Here is an 18,487-nt window from a genome sequence, read left to right as displayed (position 1 = left end):
TATAGTAGGGCCATACCATCATACTAGCGAGAACGCCATAACACGGATGAAAGAGTAGTGCCAAGAGTCCATACAAAGCTAGCTATGCGCTAGCGCTACCCCTTCGATCTTCGCCTTCAGTTGTGCACGTGTTCTGATCGTTCTGCGGTCCAAGCAAACGCCAACATGCTAACAACATCGCAGTGCATTCCGAGCGGCAAGGTCCAATCGACTTCTCACCTTTCTCATGCCCCGTCATCATAATAATAGAACGTCTCTGTTTTAATTATAGACTATTAAATTTTATTAATTATTTGTATGCCTCTTAGTCTTACGGACTACCGGCTACCGCCTATCGACTGGTACTAAAGCCGACACGGACAAACACTACTTTTTTATCACACCATGTACCAGTGCAGTGGCCTGGCAATGAGCGAAAAGAAAAGGAACAAGTAAAAAGTAAACGGTAGCTGCTAGCTGCTCGTTCTTTATCAGCCCAGCGGGGATACAGGCTCCGAGAGTCCCCACGGTAACGGTGGGGAAAGCGAGCAATCAGCATGGTATATGGTGCATTCTTGGCACACCGACCGTGCCAAGTCAGCGCAAGTGATGCAAAAAGATCAGCTGTCGATTCAGCACAGGCTAGGCTAGTGCTGGACCACTCGATCGCCTAGCTCCGCGACCCTCGATTTTGAGTGCACAGCACCGAAAAAGTCTTCCACAAGCAGCTGCACGGTTCCCATGCAAAGGTCATTTTTGTCTGTACATGCTGAATCTTCCTGATCTAGCGACTGCGTAGATCTACGTGCACATAACCTTGTCAAGCCTTGATACACAACAAGCCACAGCTCGTAGCAGCTCACGAAAGCAAACAAAAGTGTTCGTACAGGATCATTAGTAAACCGTCCAAAGCTTTCGAGTTTCGTTTTGTTCGAGGGAACACAGCAAGGTCGAGAATCTCCTGACTCCTGTGTCAGTGATCGTGACTGATCAGATTGGCGGAGCTCCGGAGACGGAGGAAGCGCTGACCGCAAAATCGTGCGACATTGTGTAAGTGTGACCAAGTGTCTGTACTGTAGACGTAAGTGTACTGTGTAGGAAGACCTCGCAGACCAACGACGTTTCTGACAGCAGCTAGCAGATGGTTCTGTCTGCTAGTGCAGTAGATCTACGCCTAGCCTGTACACCCAGTCGCTACAACAGGAGCCTGTACGGTCTGCAGGGTCTGTGCACTGCACTGGTGAGTGAGACCGGGACTGCTCACGCCGCGACTTCGCCCTCGATAGCCGCGAAGAGCTTGCCTTCGACTTTTGAGTTTGAGTTTGAAAACTCTGTTATTTTCCACTCTGGAGAAGTGAACTTCTTGGTTGCTTGTTGGCGAAGTTTTCACCACCATCGCGTGGAGGGAGATCAACCATGTGTCCACGATCGCCACCTCAAGACTTCGTCTGGGCATACGACGATGAGCCCCACGCCAGCCGCCGCAAGGAAATCTTAGGTAAGCACGATTTATACCCTGTGCATGCAGCTTGGTAGCCTGATTTGAGAAAGTAAAATTTGTTCTGTGAGAGGGCAAGGAGAGACAGGCTCCATGCCGCTAACCAGCACAGTCTCAGTGTGTGCAGGTGCCTACTAAATGTATGTGGCCCGTACTGTCTAGTAAAGGCTTGCATTGCGAGACAGCCGTGATGTGGAGGCGACCTCGTCCACTCGCAGAAAAGTGTTTGAATCTGTTCTGGCGTCTTCACACTAATACACTATCATTATCAATGATTTATCTCGGTCTCGCTGTGCTAGTGATAGTGTCTCCGTGTTGTCGCTGGTGTGGGTGTTTCTATGGGACAAGTAACCTTTTCTGCAGGCCAGAATCTGCAGATTCAGCGCCGCACCAGTCGGCATGTTCAGTTCGAAAATTATTAGAGTGTTGTTTGGCCTGGTTGGCACAGAAGTGTCAGTGACTGTGTGTAGATCTACTGCACTTGCGCTGTCTGGACTGTAGAGTGTAGTGTAGAGTTGGTGGTGCAGGTGCTCCACAGCCGCATGCGTGCATGCATCCACGTGAGGTGCAGAATGCAGTGAAGTGCTCCCTACCGCTGAGGCACCGGAACAGTTGAGTGTGATCTGATCTGTGTCAGTGATTTTCTGTGCATTTCTTATGACTACCCAAGGCTTAGCAGACTACGTATATAAGACAAAGTATTAGTTATACTGGGAAAGTATCTTGACATACAGGAACAAAATCCATGGCATTATGTTGTTGGCAACTCTGGGCTCTGTGAGCCTCAGGAGCTTTAAATTCAAGTGCTGAGTCTCTCCTCTTCACATCTTCAAGTGTCCATGTTGTCTGCCCAGGAGGCATTGCGTCGTTGCACAGTCAGACTACAGTATTCCTAGGCTTTGAACCTTGGAGAGATCATTTACTCTCTGGGACTAGGAGTTCAGTATGGCTGTGCTGGCTCTCAACTACAGCAGCATGCAGCACACCTAGCAAGGATACTGCCATCAGGCTTTCTATGTCACCTCAAATGGCTCAATCATGGATGATTGCACTGCCAGATCAGAGGAGCTGAGATCAGACTGCCAATGCGCGCCTACTCTCCACTGACAGTGACAGCTAGCTACACTGTAGCTAGTTTGTCAGTACATAATTATACTTGCAGTAGTATCACTGTGTTAGAGTTGAAGCTAGTCAGTGTATGGCTGGGATACTTGTAGTATAGCATTCTGCAGGCAGCATGAGAATATCCCGGCAGTAATACTGTATAAGCAGAAATATATTTAATTTCGTCTTTTTCGTCCAAGGAGCTTTTGGACTAAATTAAATGTAGGACGAATATCGATTTGTCCAGCGTTTCTATACACTCTTATGATCCATGGACGAAATTTTCAACCGGACGAACTCCTTTTCTTTGGAGTTGGACGAAATTATTGACCGACGAAATTTTCTGCCTCTACAGTAAGTCAACTGACCAACCTCCTAGATGAACCGTGACCAGACCTGGCAGCACCACTGCTGGTCCATATACATGTACATGCTTACAGAAAGAATCAATGTGTAGTATTCAGTAAATACATGTATCAATTGGCCCACAGGCTGAGAGCCTGAGTGAAAGCATCTCAATGGAAGTGCACACGATGGGGTTGTGTGTCCCCCAGGGACCCGCTTGCCTCCGCTTCGTTAATGCCTTGAGTATAATGCTGAGCACTGGATGATAATGAAACCATTCCCAAGAAACTTAGCAAAGTTTTAAACTGACTGGGCCCTACACTATGTAGGCTACAGGTTTGAAGAACTTGCTTCCACAATTAGCAACCGGCCAGGAAAACCAGCAGCAGCATTCAGCACTATGCCATTTTGATAGTGAATTGTTACAAGTGCTGTCCCCAGACGTTGCACGTTGACTTCCTGAGATCTGCACGGCACAACTGGAGTGCTCCAGTCAGGGTAGGACCAGCGGCGGAGGCAGTTATTGATTGGTCCGGTCATACCGCAGTCCTGCATACAGTTCATGTAAGACAGGGCGGGTACACCCGGTCTTGGCAGTAAACTTGGGTTGGCGGCCAAACAGTTGGTCCGGCCATGGTCTGACCAACGGGACGGGTTCCACCGCCTCTGCAGTGTGCTCCCTCCAATGCGGCGGCAATGGCAGACCTATCCACACACTAAGGCCAGTGTAGTGCAGTGAAGCAGCAGCAGCATGCACCTGAGTCGTCCAACTACTAGCTGCCTGTGCTACTAACGACGGGGTTACGTGTGCTTCAGTGATGCACTGTGCCTGTGCTATTTCTCTGCCACAGCTCATGTATGTAGTACAGTGTGTGTGTGTGTGTGGGGGGGGGGGGGGGTAGGTGCTGTCATGGCAAATGGATTGATACACACATGTACGTACAGATACTAGTACACAAAAGTATGTGTGTGTGCGTGTGTCCAGTATCCTGTCATGGGCATGCAACAGCGTGGCTCCTATCACACAATAACAGAGTGCCAGTGTCAGCCCTGCACAGTACTACTACGTCATGTACTAGTCACCCTCAATACTACTTGTACAATAGTGTGTCATTTGACTCATTGTGTAACTGGGACAGCACCTGGTTAGGTTAAGTTCACGCCAGGGACTAGCCAGGGATGTCTGAAGAATGTGGTAATGTAGGTTCAACTGTCTCCCCATGTCTGAAGGGATATCCATCTGCTGTTGATTTCATTGTACTTGCATCCTATCCATGATCAAGGCCAAGACTTTGCTCTTTAGTCTGATTCATGAGGTCAAAAGCTGTTCTCACCCTTGAACAAGACTGTGTATTATGTTCTACACTGTATTAGGGGTAGTGTCCCAAGTGGGTCAAGTGAATGTGTCAATCATCTTGAAAGGCTGTTTACATCACGTGGCCAGCCATGTTCCTGCCCTTACTTACTACCTTTTCTCTAGCTCGCTAGCTCTCTAGAGCTCTCTCCACCTCCTTGTAACAATCCTAAAATGTCAAGTGCAAAATGTCAAACTGGGTTACTAGTAGGTTCATTTGTCTCCCCACGTGTTCTAATGAGCCGGCACTTGCTGGACGGAGTGCTGCCACGTGTGTGTGTGGTGTGCGTGCGTGCACGTGTGCATGTGTGTGCATGTGTTTGTGTAGTATCGTGTAGTATAGTGTAGTGTAGCTTGTGTACTGTGTGATGTGTGTAGACTGTAGTGTGTATGGTACCATCTATCTTTGGCAGGCCCAAGGGCGCATGCACTGGATACCAAAACCACTCCATAATCCGAACCATTAGTCATTACCCTTGTATGACTGTGCTCCTTGTACATGTAGTTTTCAGGAGTTTTATTTAGGGCTGAAACGATCGTGGATTTTCACCTATCGATTACTCTTTAGCTTAACGATCGAGTAATCGATTATAACCGTTACCAAATAGTGTCTGAATTCTGTGCAAAATTACTGTGTTTCCACAAGCTATGCCTTCATAGTACCAAAAAATCTGCATTAGTGAAAGGGTAGCTCCAAAACATGGCAGTTTGAAGTCAATTGAACCTCAGAACATGCACCATACCCCTGGCAACTGCACACTCACAGCGGAAATTGATTCAAACTTCACAAAAACGGGGTTTTCAGTACTTTTTGGACTCAAAATCCCTCAACGAGTAATCTATAACGTAACGATTACTTGATTGATAAGGAATGATCGATCGATTACCGAGTAATTGGTACAATCGTTTCAGCCCTAGTTTTATTCATTTTTTATTGAACACACTCATGTGGCCGAAGGCAAAACCAGTACGGAGATGAAGTGGGCGTTTATAGCCAGCTGTGGTTGAGGATATGAATCACCCTCACTCATGCGACTACCAAGAGGTTACGTTCTCTTGCCTTTAACCCGAAGCCCCAAACCCTAGGTTTTCAAGATTGTTCCTTGTTTTATGCTACTCTGCACAATTCTACGGGCACATCTGCCTTCTCGCCAAAGAAAATCTTTCTCTCACTACGGCAGAAGAAGTTTTTTTCTTCTTCTTTAACCATAACGTCTACGACAGGATGGGTGAATGAGGTACAGGACGAGTTGCCCTTTCTTAGCTTAACACAGTACATACACACGCAGGAGATGTGTGTATCTGCAGATGCCGGTGACCCAGTGTACATGTACTGATCGGACCTATCTTGTGTAGCTCATTGCTGTTGTCCCTGTTGGCTGCGCTTGTTGGTGCTTGCAGCGAAATACCCGGAGATCAAGAAGCTATATGGACCGGATCCGATGATGAAGTACACCGTTGCAATTGTCGTCGTTGTCCAGATCGTAGCCTGCTTCCTACTGCGCTCCTCACCGTGGTGGTTGGTCATGGCGGCGGCGTATCTCTTTGGCGGAACTCTCAACCACGCCATGGAGCTTGCAGTCCACGAGATCTCGCACGCACTGGCGTTCGGTGCAGCCAAGCCGGTTGCAAACCGAGTGCTGGCGTTCATCGCCAACTTGCCGATTGGCCTACCCATGGCCGTGTCGTTCCGCAAATATCATCTCGATCACCACCGCTACCAGGGTGATGAGAAAATCGACGTAGATTTGCCTACGCGTACTGAGGGACTGTTGTTCTTCAACACCTATACTAAGCTAATCTGGCTCTTCTTCCAGTCGCTGGCCTACGCACTGCGTCCGTTCTTCGTCAACCCGAAGCCGGTCACGCGCCTGGAGATTCTCAACACCACCGTGGAGATCGCGTTCATGGCGTTCATCTGGTACTTCACCGGCGCGCGTGGCTGCGTGTACCTGATCTGCGGCTCTCTGTTGGCGATGGGCATTCACCCGGTGGCCGGTCATTTCATTTCTGAGCACTACATGTTCTCCAAAGTGCAGGAGACATACTCCTACTATGGCCCACTCAACATGCTGGCGTTCAATGTTGGCTTCCACATGGAGCACCACGACTTCCCGTACATTCCTGGCTCACGCCTGCCGCAGGTCACTGCCATTGCACCCGAATACTATCTTGAACAGAACTACCACTGGAGCTGGCCCAGGGTGCTGTACAATTTTGTCACCGACCCGGATGTGGGCTGCTTCTCGCGGACCAAGCGTCCCACCCTGCTCAACAAACCCGGTGCAGAGGTCAAGACCCACTGAACACCTACACGTATATGCTACTACTAGACCAGGAGGCTGCGCTGGCTTTTAGAACGTCAGGCAAGTCTCCTGCTTGTGATTGTATCATTGTTTTTACGTATCGACATACTTTGTCTTTTGTTTTGTTTTAGCCAGTGGAGTACACATATGGCCCACTTTACTTGTTTCTCTTGGGTTCAGATTATTTCATGGACTTGCTTACAACGGACAGACAAATTGTTCACGTTGAACGCCCCAGGCCCAGGCCCAGGCCCGTCTTTCACTAGTCACGACTAATTTCTACTAATTTCTACTCCGCAGCCCTGACAGTTCTTAGCACTATTTATCCTTATTATTTATCCAAGCTTCCTCCTTCGGATACAATTTATTTAAGTTTAAAAAATGTCAGCATCACATTCATAATATAAATAATCCTTTTGCTCATGGCTCATTCACTTCAATAGGCAAGTTTATTATTTGAGGAATTTCAAAATTATATAAATGGGAAAGATTAGGCCTCGCATTTAATTAGATTAAATTCTGCCCTCAACTCATTCAAGTGTAGTAATGGTTTGACAGAAGTCAAAGAAGACATTGGTCTAGTTCATGTACACAGCTTCGGTCCTGCTCATGCACTCGCATTCTTGTGCCATTGCCTTGCCTGTTTGCTGGTAGATCATGGCAGTGGCTTGACATGATATTCATCAGCTTGTTTATACTGGTGCATCCAGGAAAGCAGTCCGCGGCTGCAGCTCGTCCACGACTTGCACTCAGCCTTTCCGTCTATGGTGACAACTCTGCCACGAAGCAAGTATATTTGTGGGCAGACTGGCATCACAGGATTTGGCGCCTTGTCATCTCTGGAGCATCTTCGAGTGGCCGAGCGCTTGTACCGTAAAGTACCGTTGATCCGCCCCCTCTCTAATTCCCGCCCCCTGTCAATTTTCTACCTGTGAAGCGACTTCGGCGTATACAACGAAAATTCGATGTTGAACCGACCCATGCACTGCTGTACACAATATTTGCTAATCCAGGATGAAAATGTGCACAATCCAGCACATCGAGTCTGAACTTCTACGTTGTTGTACATCGTACTGTACTTGACAGCCTTGATCTAATTCCCGCCCCCTGCTGGGAAGCGACATGGCGGGGGGGGGGGGGGGGGATCAACGGTACTTTACGGTACTCTTACTGTTGTATGTAGTGCACGCAATGGCACTGGAATCTTGGTGTCATACATGTACCTGTATACATCGTATGTCTTGACTCCTGACGGATTTAAAGCACTGCAATGTTCTGTCCTTGCAGCGGTTGAGGCGATAGTGGCCGTCTAACTCTTCTACGACATTCTACCTCTCTTGTTGTTTTCACTTTGCATCCTGGCATGGGCTTCGGCCCAGCTTCTTCAGGCGTGCCTTGAACAGGATCTTCGCCTCGCGATACAGGCGGGCATCGTAGGAATTGATGCGCTCCAAGTCCATGACCATTGACGATTTCAATTGCCCACGCCATGCAGCCTCGCCTCGCACTGCCGTTGCAACTTGCTGTAGGATAAACTTGGTGGAGCCAATCTCGGGCAGTATGCCTGTGCCCGCATTGTATAAAGCAGAAAGATCCACACACAGCATGACTAACTCGGCTCTGTATGCATCATACAAATATCATGCACTCAAACTCCCCTTACCCATTCTACCTGGGACCGAACCCTGTTTGCAACTAAGGACTGCGACTCAGAACTGCAATTTCAGTTGTGTACAGTGCGTACATGCACACAGGGGCGTAGCAGCCGGACCACTTTTTCGCCCAGAAGTTCCCAGAATGCAGGATTTTGCCCCCTGATTTCAAATTTTCCCGAGGGGGACCACCTCCAACGGCGGTGCTACACTCCTGACACAGTGCACACAGTGCATACAGTCAAGCCCAACACAAAACACGGCCCGAGTGTAGCAAACTGTTGCGATACCAGTAGTAGTAGTTTTTTTTTAAAGATTTGTATAGTGCTCCCAAGCAGTTTTTTGTACTATTTTCCACAACGAACTTGTGCCGATTCCAACAGTTCGCGACACCGACAGATCTTTATCCCCTTGGTGGAGCAATCCTGACCAAGGAAGTCAGGCTGATGAGAGTACGCTATTTTCCCTCAGTTATACCACATGTTTTTGTGTTTGAGTCACATCAAGGTAAGATAATGACTGTGTACCTCCTCCCCCCCCCCCCCCCCTGGCCACGAAATGTCACGTTCTACATCTAGCACTACCTGTTAAGTTGGTAAGTATTATTATATTCAAAGATTCAATAAGAGACACGTTCGACGTTCCCGCATAAGCCAGTCTTGTATAGAAGGCTGTCGCAAAAAGGAAACTGTAAAATTTCCCACAAGCAGACACACTACGAGAGATCTGACTCACCGGCAGAGACGAGGGTATGCCTGAGCAGCATTAGCGAGTCCTCCAGACACTCGGCTAAGCCAAAGAACTCCATGGACTGCAGGTTAGCAAGGGCTTCCTTGTACATCATGTCCGTGATATTGACCCTGGCATCTGATGGCAGGTGACCAGCTAGCATCCTTGTCATAGCATTGGGTACGCCGGGAACGGCAGAGAACTGCAGCAAGTCCACCTTACCGGCCTTGAATACACTCACGATGGATTGTGGCAGCCCGCAGCAGCCGTACTTCGGGTGCTAACAGAGATAGATGACATAACAAGCATAGCTGTGCATGTTGTATCGAATTTTCAATACCAAAATGTGGTGGGTGGACAGAACACAAAAATTAATAATAGGTGGCTTATGCCAACTCAACTCATGCAAGCAACACTGTGACTTTATACTAGTAGTTTATTTGAGCTAGCTATTGGTGACTTTGGACATGATTGTCTCCTACCGCCCTGGGCAACTTGCTAAGCCCATTGTGCCAATTTGAGTGAGGCAGGCGGCCCAGCGGTTCAAAGTGATATCTTACCATGTGCTTGCTGGCCTTTGCAAACGTTTTGGCAAGGCGTAGCGCTGGGGACCGCAACATTGTCATGGCAACAGGCGGGGTCTGCATGAGCAGAGTCCTCATCGATGCCAGTGGTCCGTGGCCACACTGGTTGATTAGCCGTGGACATTCACGTAAGCACTTGTGGTGGTCCCTGTAGTACCAGTGCACAAGCAGTGATATCAACTTACTTCATATTATTACGTGTATAGTCCTAACACAGGTGTCTGGATCAATTTGACCAGAGTCTGTCAAGGGGTACAGCTGCCATGCCTGCTGACTGGCTAAGCCAGTTTATCCGGTTGGTATTATCCCAGTTCACACGACCTTAGGAACCGGTTGGTCGACTTGCCACCGAGCAGTCTTATGCGTATGGTCACAGGTGCACCTATTAAACAAGCTCTATGCATGAACTACATGTATTATTGCCTGCTGCTAGTTTGGCTAGCCGTTTGAACGCACATTCACGGTGCAATTTGGCCCATGGCCAACCAGCCTCAAACAGTCCCTGTGGTGCCTCAAGCTCTCTATAGTGTCTGCATATGTACGTATGTAGGTGAGTTGTGCAATGAAATCCGATCAAGCGAGCAAATGCCGCGCGGTCGGGCACTGTTCAGCCCAGGATCTACGCACACACTGGGATGTGAGCTGGTGCCGGGTGCAAACTTGATTCACTTCATCTGATGTCATTGAGCGGCATTGTGTACTGAAATTAGTAGTGCACGCTGTCACATAACTGCCTGTTCTGGCACCACTGGCTAGCTGAGCATGATGTATATAGGTGAGTGATGTGCTTACCTACACGTGCATGGCTTGCAGCCCAGTAGCAGTCTCAGATATGTTAGTAAAGCGTCTCCGGCTGTGTCCGGGATGTTCAGAATGGCCAACGGTCGCTGCGCCCCGTTCTGCGTTGGAACAGCGGCAATGCTGGCTCTGGCTGGGACTGGTTTGACTTTCGGTAGTGCATTGTTTGCGGCTTGTGCTTGCTGGATGGCAACGGGAGGTCTAGTTATTGTTTTCAAATCAGTTTTGGTGACTGCAAGAACAGGCTTGTCATGTTGATGCTTTGCCGCTTCCTTCTTGATAATACGGTTAACATCCTCCTTCGTGAATCGAAATTTCTCTTCATGGGGCTTCTCCAGGTAGGAGAGGTGCTTAGCAAACCATTCTCTAGACTTATTGGACCGCTCCACTTCCTTCTGATCGACTTTCTTGTACTGAGCGGACACGAATGGAACGTGGGGTGGCAGCGGGTGTGATGCAGGGATGTCTTTGCCTGATGGATGGTGACGGACACTTGCCAGCTTCAGCTGTTGCCATACTCCTAAGCACAGAACATGATCAGGCCACACTTTATCTTTAAAAAATGTTGAAAGACACAAACACACAACACGGTCACAAATAAAAAAATGCACATCCACTACTCCAACTACAAGTTCATGTATATCCTGAGGGACTGCACAACGACTGCTGAACTGGACATGGCATGCAGATAGTACACTCGGACGTCTCTTATCCGGGCACCTTGGGACCGGGCACTGCCCGTATCTCAGATTTGCCCGTATCTCAGGATAACTCACCTACCATATACCATATTATCATTCTTGAAGAAGATTATTTGGAACATATTGCACATGTTCAGGATACAAAAGGAACTCATTCGTAAAAAATGTGTGGATTACATAGGTTGGCAGTGAAAAATAAGCACTTCCACATATGGAAAAAAGTTCAAAAAACCCAAATTCGAAGCATTTGTGCTACAGGTGGAATCCTGATAATTCGAATATGGCTTAATTCGAACATACCGCTTTAAAATTAGAAGTTTTTCCAGGACCGATTTCTATCAATACGATTCCCACATAACAATTTCTGATGATTCGAACCTCGAACTGGACATGCCCGGTTAATTAGATGTCCCACAGATTCCACTTACATAGAAAATGTGTGGGATTTGTGCTGATAATTCGAAGTTAGCAAAGTGTAATTCGAAGTTCACTGTACACTGTACTGGTCAGTTCAGTTTGCATGAGCAGGCTGTGCCGGTCAGTTCAGTGTCCGTAAAATTTGTGTCTAAGGTCCATAGCGCAACTCTGCGTGACCATGAGAGCATTTTGACATACATATTGAGTTGTGGGTTCATGTTTGGATAATTAGATTGTCCGGATAATCAGAAGTTTTTTCCTGGCATTTTGAGGTTCGAATTATTAGGATTTCACCTGTATATGAACTCAAGCTGAAGGTGCCCGGTAGAGAGACATGCCCGTATCTGAGGCGTCCGGATAAGAGGCGTTTGAGTGTAGTTGCAAACAAGCACCCAGTCAGCGGCATGCCTGTAACAGCAGGGTTCTAGCCAAAGGGGGAGGGGAGGGGGCTCCCCCTACTCTGATTGAGTGCCCTCCTGTGAAAAATTGGCTCCCCCTACTCATTTATGGATTGTTGTGTTTTTCATGCCATACAACGAAAATGCAGTCGACAGTCAGAAACAGAGCGTTCATAAAGGCACGCTTGTCTGGGGTGAAGTCAGGGGTTCGCCCCTTAAGGTTGCATTTTGCATGGCAAGACGTTGGAAAAAGGAGAAAATGGGTTACGAGGTAACTGTTTCCCCTGCCCCCTGCCCCCCCCCCCCCATTTTGACCTGGCTAGAAAATGAAGAAACACGGTTCATGTTAGACTCAGCTGGAGGCCGAGTTTTCTGAACCCATAGGGACGCCAGCACCCTCTGTGGATCGAGGTGCAGATGCAGCTCCTAAAGCGGTGGGAGGTGAGTAGATCAGACCCAACACAAAGTGGTCAAAGACCAAGAATCCATTACTGGCTAGAACCCTGTACAGTATCGGGCGGTTGCTTTAAAAAGCTAATAGAAAGGTGCTGCTTGTGCTGCTTGATGATTGCTTTGCGTGAAACTCTGATTCACCACTAACGTGTTATAGTAAAACTCGTGTTGACTTCATGTTGGAAAGCTCTGCCCCCGGGCATTGAGCACTGTTCTGTCACTGTTCAAGCAGTGGAAGTTGCCTACTGTGTAATGAAGGTTGGATACATTACGGAGAAAGAGAGAGAGAGAGAGAGAGAGAGAGAGAGAGAGAGAGAGAGAGAGAGAGAGAGAGAGAGAGAGAGAGAGAGGGAGAGAGAGAGAGAGAGAGAGAGAGAGAGAGAGAGAGAGAGAGAGAGAGAGAGAGAGAGAGAGAGAGAGAGAGAGAGAGAGAGAGAGAGAGAGAGAGAGAGAGAGAGAGAGAGAGAGAGAGAGAGAGAGAGAGAGAGAGAGAGAGAGAGAGAGAGAGAGAGAGAGAGAGAGAGAGAGAGAGAGAGAGAGAGAGAGAGAGAGAGAGGGAGAGAGGGAGAGAGAGAGAGAGAGAGAGAGAGAGGGAGAGAGAGAGAGAGAGAGAGAGAGAGAGAGAGAGAGAGAGAGAGAGAGAGAGAGAGAGAGAGAGAGAGAGAGAGAGAGAGAGAGAGTACATACAAGCTGCCAGCTTGCAATTTCCATGGTAACCCATAGATTGATTGATTGATTTTTATTTACGTAGTCAAGTGCCATTAGTGGTGTGCTTCACTGTCTGAAGAGTGCTCAATACCCATGTAGGGCAGAGCCTTGTACACAAGAGAGATTGGAAGCTTTGTCACAACTCTGAGTACTACGATCATCAGGCAACCTTGATTTTTATTTTTTTTAAGATTAGAGGGCAGCGACAGAACTTAGGAGGTATATTCGGGAACGGCACGCGTATTCACAGTGTTCTGTAGTACCAGTACCCAAACAGCCAAACTTCATCTTATTGGGGGCGAGTTTCCGTAGTGGATGGCACAGTTCCCATGCCTGCGTTTCAATCATGACATGAATTTCAGTGCCGAGCGTCGCAGACAAATGTCAGCCGCAAACCCCTTGGGCCAGCAGCTCCTCATGACTTGCTTACCATATAAGTAGGTGGATAATCGTACAGTATGGACAACAGTGAATGCAGCAAACATCACCACGAAAACCAGTGTGGCGGTCCTGCTGCGGACCAAATGTCCAAACACCCGCTTTATCGACACCATTGGTAGCCGGCCTGGTGAGGAACAAGCAAGGACACACATATGGCATAGCAAAGACACACACACGCATGCGCACGGCATTCATAATTATCATGATTATGGTATCGGTCGACATTGGTATGCATGGTACTCTTGATGGTACAGTGGCATTGTTGCTATGCCAACCTACGATGTAAGTTCTCCATCGGGGGAGAGGGGGGATAGGTGCTCACGCACCCCTGAGGTTTCGTCACGATGGTATGTGATGGTGGAGCTATGATCAATTACTAGCATGTTGAAAAGAAAAGTTGCCATTGTATTTTTGGCACCCTTCTGTTTACAGCCCTGGATCCACCCCTGCAGTTATTTGGGGAGTCTCTTTTCTTTCAAACTGGAGTGATCACCGCGGATCCTGCATCTTCCGAGCTCAGAGTTAACACATTGATCAAGGCTACTGTCTAATATTCCGGCAAGGGCCGTACGCACCAGAACATTGGCACCAGCAATTGCGAATTGCACTCGTGAGGTGCTGCTCAGCACAAGATTTATGCACAGGCAGTGTTAGTGCCACACTAAACCGCACCTCTGTGCTGTAGGCGTTTTTTTCTTCTGAGTGAGAACTGGTCTCCGCCAGCAGTACTGCGTGAAGGATCTTGTTGGTGGATTCACGGTTCGCCGAAGAAATGGCAACGGTCTTTGGCTCCATTGGAGAACGTGTGTCTCTCCTATTAGTAGTAGGCTACAGACCACCTTTTTACACTTCTATGAGGCTCATAATCCCGCGGCTAAAGCTGCGCCCCTTCCCCACACGGCAAGCCACACGGCAAGCCACACGGCAAGCCACACAGTGGGTGTCTGTCCAACATGCCATTGCCTTGGCATTGGCATTGTGTAATGAAGTGCAGCTTACCGTGCTTCTGGTGCCCCCGGCAACTTCTTCAGACTGCTCAGCTCAGGTCTCGCTTCAGGATGGATGTCGTTATACCGAACTTGCTCCGCGCTCCTAACGTTCAATGCAATACGGACACTTTGACTTGTGACCCGGGGAGGAGTTGTTGACTGGCCGATACAGGCTAAGTAGTTGGGGCTTATTGAATGACGGCGATGGTAATTTTCTGACTTCTATAACTTGTGAAGCGAACAGCCAATCGCAAGACTCGTCCCACGCAGCATTTAGCCCTTGTCGGAGCTGTGCGGAGAAGCAACACGGCCCAGGTTCTGTTCTCGTTTCAACGCCATACAACGGCTGTAAAGATTCTCACATAAAGCGTATTTCATGCTGCCAACTCCCAACCGTGAACCAGGACGAAATATCGTCGGCCGAGTTTGTTACGCAAGCTGCGAATACCGACTGAGTCGAGAAGACTCAATGGACTCTGGAGCAGTGGAGTTCGAAAACTCCTTGTGTATGTCACCATGGTCACGTGAACTGGCAACCACGAAGTGTCTGTCAGCAAGAGTAGATCTACAAACCCGTTCATGAATGATGTAGATCTACTCTTGCCCTTCTTGGTGTCAGTGATACGGCAGTGGACCAGAGACAGGTAGGTAGAAGGAGAGGGCACAGATCAGCAGGACACATCGCCCGGGCGAGTCTCTGTTACTGTTAGCCCTTGGCGGATTATGCTCGGCAAGTCGCTAAATCATGCTTTCCAGTATGCCCAAATAACTATAGGATGCCAGTCATTAAGCTACATTATGCTGGAACTGATTATGCCAATGATGGTGCTATACTATGCTGCGGTCCAATCTAATGCTATGGTGAACTCAGTACACACAGCCCTTGGCCGATTATGCTCGGTAAATAATGATTGCTGAATTATGCTTTCCACTATGCCCAAATTATATCAGGATTATGCACAAGAGGGATTGGAAGCTTTGTCACAACTCTGAGTTTCACGATCATCAGGCAACTGATGGCTCCAAAACGGGCAGCCTGAACATAAGGGGGAGCAAGGTGGGACATTCTGACATAGGCGGCGCGTTAGCCTGGTTGTGTACTGGGCTGGCGACGGAAGGGGGATGTTCTTCATCGAGTAATTCAAGTCAGGGGATATTGATATCAAACTTGATGCTGTCCAAATCCTGGGTAGAAACCAGTTACAGTCTAATGCACTGGTACTGTCATCTCCTTAAGATCAAGGTCTCGTTATCTACGACTACAAACCCGGCATTGGTTGCCATAATCTGACGCTTTTCGGAAGCGGTCTCTTAGTCGAGGGTGGCCAGCTTATTGGCTGCGCATACAACTGCAGCGTCATAATATTCAGTCTGGCCAAGTACGGCTCTGACCAAGGCGTATCTGAAGCATTGTGTTCAGCAGCGTCACTTGCTGCTTTGAGCCGTCGCTGCATCAGTGCAAAGACGGTGTGCGTCACCAGGTCATATACCGCCGTGCCTGCACTGCACAGCATTGCATTGCCAGGGAACACGAAGAGAAGCGTCGGCGGCGGATCGTTCCTCCTCTCCGGGCCGGCGTGCTCTGCCGGTGTGATCTCGACCAGCTGTGATGTTGCGTTATCCGGGCTCAGCTGTATTGCAAAAGATCTGTTTAAGGTGGCATCATGGAAATAAGAGTCATGGCCCTGCAGTGAGCCGTTGATGGCGCCAATCCACGTAGTACTGTCTGCACTGGTATTCGCTGCAGTGGACTGGCCCACAAAGTACCAGTTCACCTCTTGCTGCCGGTACATGAAGGTTGGAAACCACACGGTAGAGCCGGACTCGGAGTCGATGTGCGTAACGCAAGCCGATCGCACCTGCCCGAGCAGAGAGTCGTCGATGCGATGGATGAGCCGCGGGTCGCCCTCATCACCCAAGTAGCACCAGCTTGTCTGAGTGAAGTTCTGCATGGGCACCTGCACCTGGCATACACCCTCGATGTGTCTACTTGACGGGTTGAACCCTATCGTGTACAGTGGATATCCAGTCGACTCAAACTTTGCTGATTCCTTACCGCTGGTCAGGTTCCAGATCTCCACGCTACGCTCTACTCCGTAGAACACCACCAAGTCAGGCTCCACGAGAGCATATCCGCACGCAACAAACGATTGCTCGTCGCGTTTCACCGTTAGAACATGCCTGCCCGCTGCGTGGCTCCATAGGTCAACGGCTATGAAATGCCAGCTGGAATTGTCCTCGCTGTCCTGCGCGAACACCAAGATCGTCTTAGGTAGGTAGGCTTGTCGCGCATCCGCCCCATGAATGTTTTCATCGAGGAGTGCCGTGACTAGTTTCTGCGAAGCTCCGGACCATACTGACAAAAGGAGCGTGAGTACGGACAAGCGACGGATAGTCCAGCGAGGCCTCGCCATTGTAATAGTGTCCGGGCTCGATCAATACGAGCAAAGTTTCCTGTAGTGACTTGGCTTGTCGTGTAGCGCTGTGACAAAGTCCACAACAATAGTAACACCCCTGAGTCGACCGCGTATCAGAGAATCACCACGAGACGACCGCACAGGTCACTACACAGCAGGGAGTAGTACAATACCGGGAGGTGACACGGCCACACATTCAGGCGGGCGAGCTTTGCCTCAGGTCACTTTTCTGTGGAGCGCTGTGTCCCGGGAAACGTCACGAAATATCGTACTTCGCGCGCTGTGTCCCGGGAAACGTCACGAAATATCGTACTTCGCGTACCATTTATCGTAGCATTTCGTAGCATTTTTCAAAAAAATTCATAGAACGACTTGAAGAGAGTGGCAGAATGCTGTCAAGAAGTTTTCGAGCAGTACTTTTTGAAGTTTGTTTTGACGATGTAGGGAACGAATCCATCAGTCTTTGCTGAGTGATGAGGATGAATCCTACGAAGGATATCAAGTAGCAGCTGGCCTTCGCACGGGTACCTTCAGTGTGTCCAGTATTTACGTGGGCGGCTTGTAAGAGTGAAATTTTCTTCCTAATTTAATTTGTATTACATTTAGTTATTCACGTCGTTTCTAGGGGAATAGATAATGTTGACTCAAGTTTTAGTCACAATGAACAACATGTTTCAGGTATGGCTGACCCGTCTCAAGATAGTAAGGCTATTCCGAATCCAGATGCTATAGTCGTCAGAGAGAAACACAAAATAAAATAAATTTTATACTGCAGGGGCAGCTATTCGCAAATGTCACTATGACGCAAGTCTGTGTCAAGGGTGTGAACGTGATAGTATCGTTCTTCTCTGCTGTTGAGAAATCATTTCCAGCTTGCGGCTGTCCATGTTCTTCATGTGACGATGGACAAGAGGCTGTATGAATCAGAACAAACATAAAACCACACAGGCTTCATCGATATGTCTGTGTTGTGCTTTTGTTTTGCTGCAGGTTTTATCAAACAAGTCAGATGCGATCTGCGGATAAGATATTTCATTTACGTACACTGTGCAGATTTATAAGCCTAGTTGGTGTGCATGAAGAGCATTGAAATTGTTCTGGTGTGTGCATGTTTGGCCGTTGCTTTTTTGGGCGTTCTTTTATGTAATTGGATCTGTTTTTCCTCCATCAGCTTATTGTCATATAAGCATATAAAGCATGGGCTTACTTGGCTATTATTGAATGACTGTACTCTGCTGTCTGACTTACGGGTAGCACTTGTTGGTGAAGAGATTGTCATACACGATGCGCTGTTATTCGCAGCAGGCAGTGACTTCTGATGACGTGTTCTGTGCAGTAGATGGCATACCAAAAAGAGATAAGCCATGTTATATCCGACGTCCACCTTACACATATGGTAGAACTGTGCAACTAACCTTGTCAGATGAGAGTATTTATCATCGTCTATACAAGAATGATCTTCGTCAATGGGGTGCGCTGTAGAACACGCATGAAAACAAATACAACCCCAAAACGTAGTTTCAGTATTGCTTCAGTGTCATATTTATAATCAACAATGTTGTATTGCAGAATTATACCCTTCTCATGATTGCTATTGCTCAACACGCTAGGACT

General features: G+C 48.2%; 2 protein-coding genes across 2 annotated transcripts; one reads left to right on the top strand and one right to left on the bottom strand.

Annotated features, from left to right (window-relative positions):
• Positions 1–806: 806 nt before the first annotated feature.
• On the top strand, positions 807–7,119 carry LOC135814384 (sphingolipid delta(4)-desaturase DES1-like). The gene is made up of 2 exons (XM_065327494.1): positions 807–1,477; positions 5,682–7,119. Exons 1-2 carry the CDS (start codon positions 1,396–1,398, stop codon positions 6,584–6,586), a joined length of 987 nt encoding a protein of 328 aa, XP_065183566.1. The 5' UTR covers positions 807–1,395; the 3' UTR covers positions 6,587–7,119.
• A 640-nt stretch (positions 7,120–7,759) lies between these two features.
• Positions 7,760–17,147, bottom strand: LOC135814383 (uncharacterized). The gene is made up of 6 exons (XM_065327493.1): positions 14,467–17,147; positions 13,457–13,591; positions 10,344–10,869; positions 9,528–9,699; positions 8,974–9,247; positions 7,760–8,150 (listed from the first exon to the last, which is right to left on the bottom strand). Exons 2-6 carry the CDS (start codon positions 13,578–13,580, stop codon positions 7,933–7,935), a joined length of 1,314 nt encoding a protein of 437 aa, XP_065183565.1. The 5' UTR covers positions 13,581–13,591; positions 14,467–17,147; the 3' UTR covers positions 7,760–7,932.
• Between the last annotated feature and the right edge of the window lie 1,340 nt (positions 17,148–18,487).

Source organism: Sycon ciliatum, chromosome 4 (genome assembly GCF_964019385.1).
Source record: "Sycon ciliatum chromosome 4, ocSycCili1.1, whole genome shotgun sequence".
NCBI classification, from domain to species: domain Eukaryota; kingdom Metazoa; phylum Porifera; class Calcarea; order Leucosolenida; family Sycettidae; genus Sycon; species Sycon ciliatum.
This window is presented reverse-complemented; position numbering and strand designations above follow the sequence as displayed.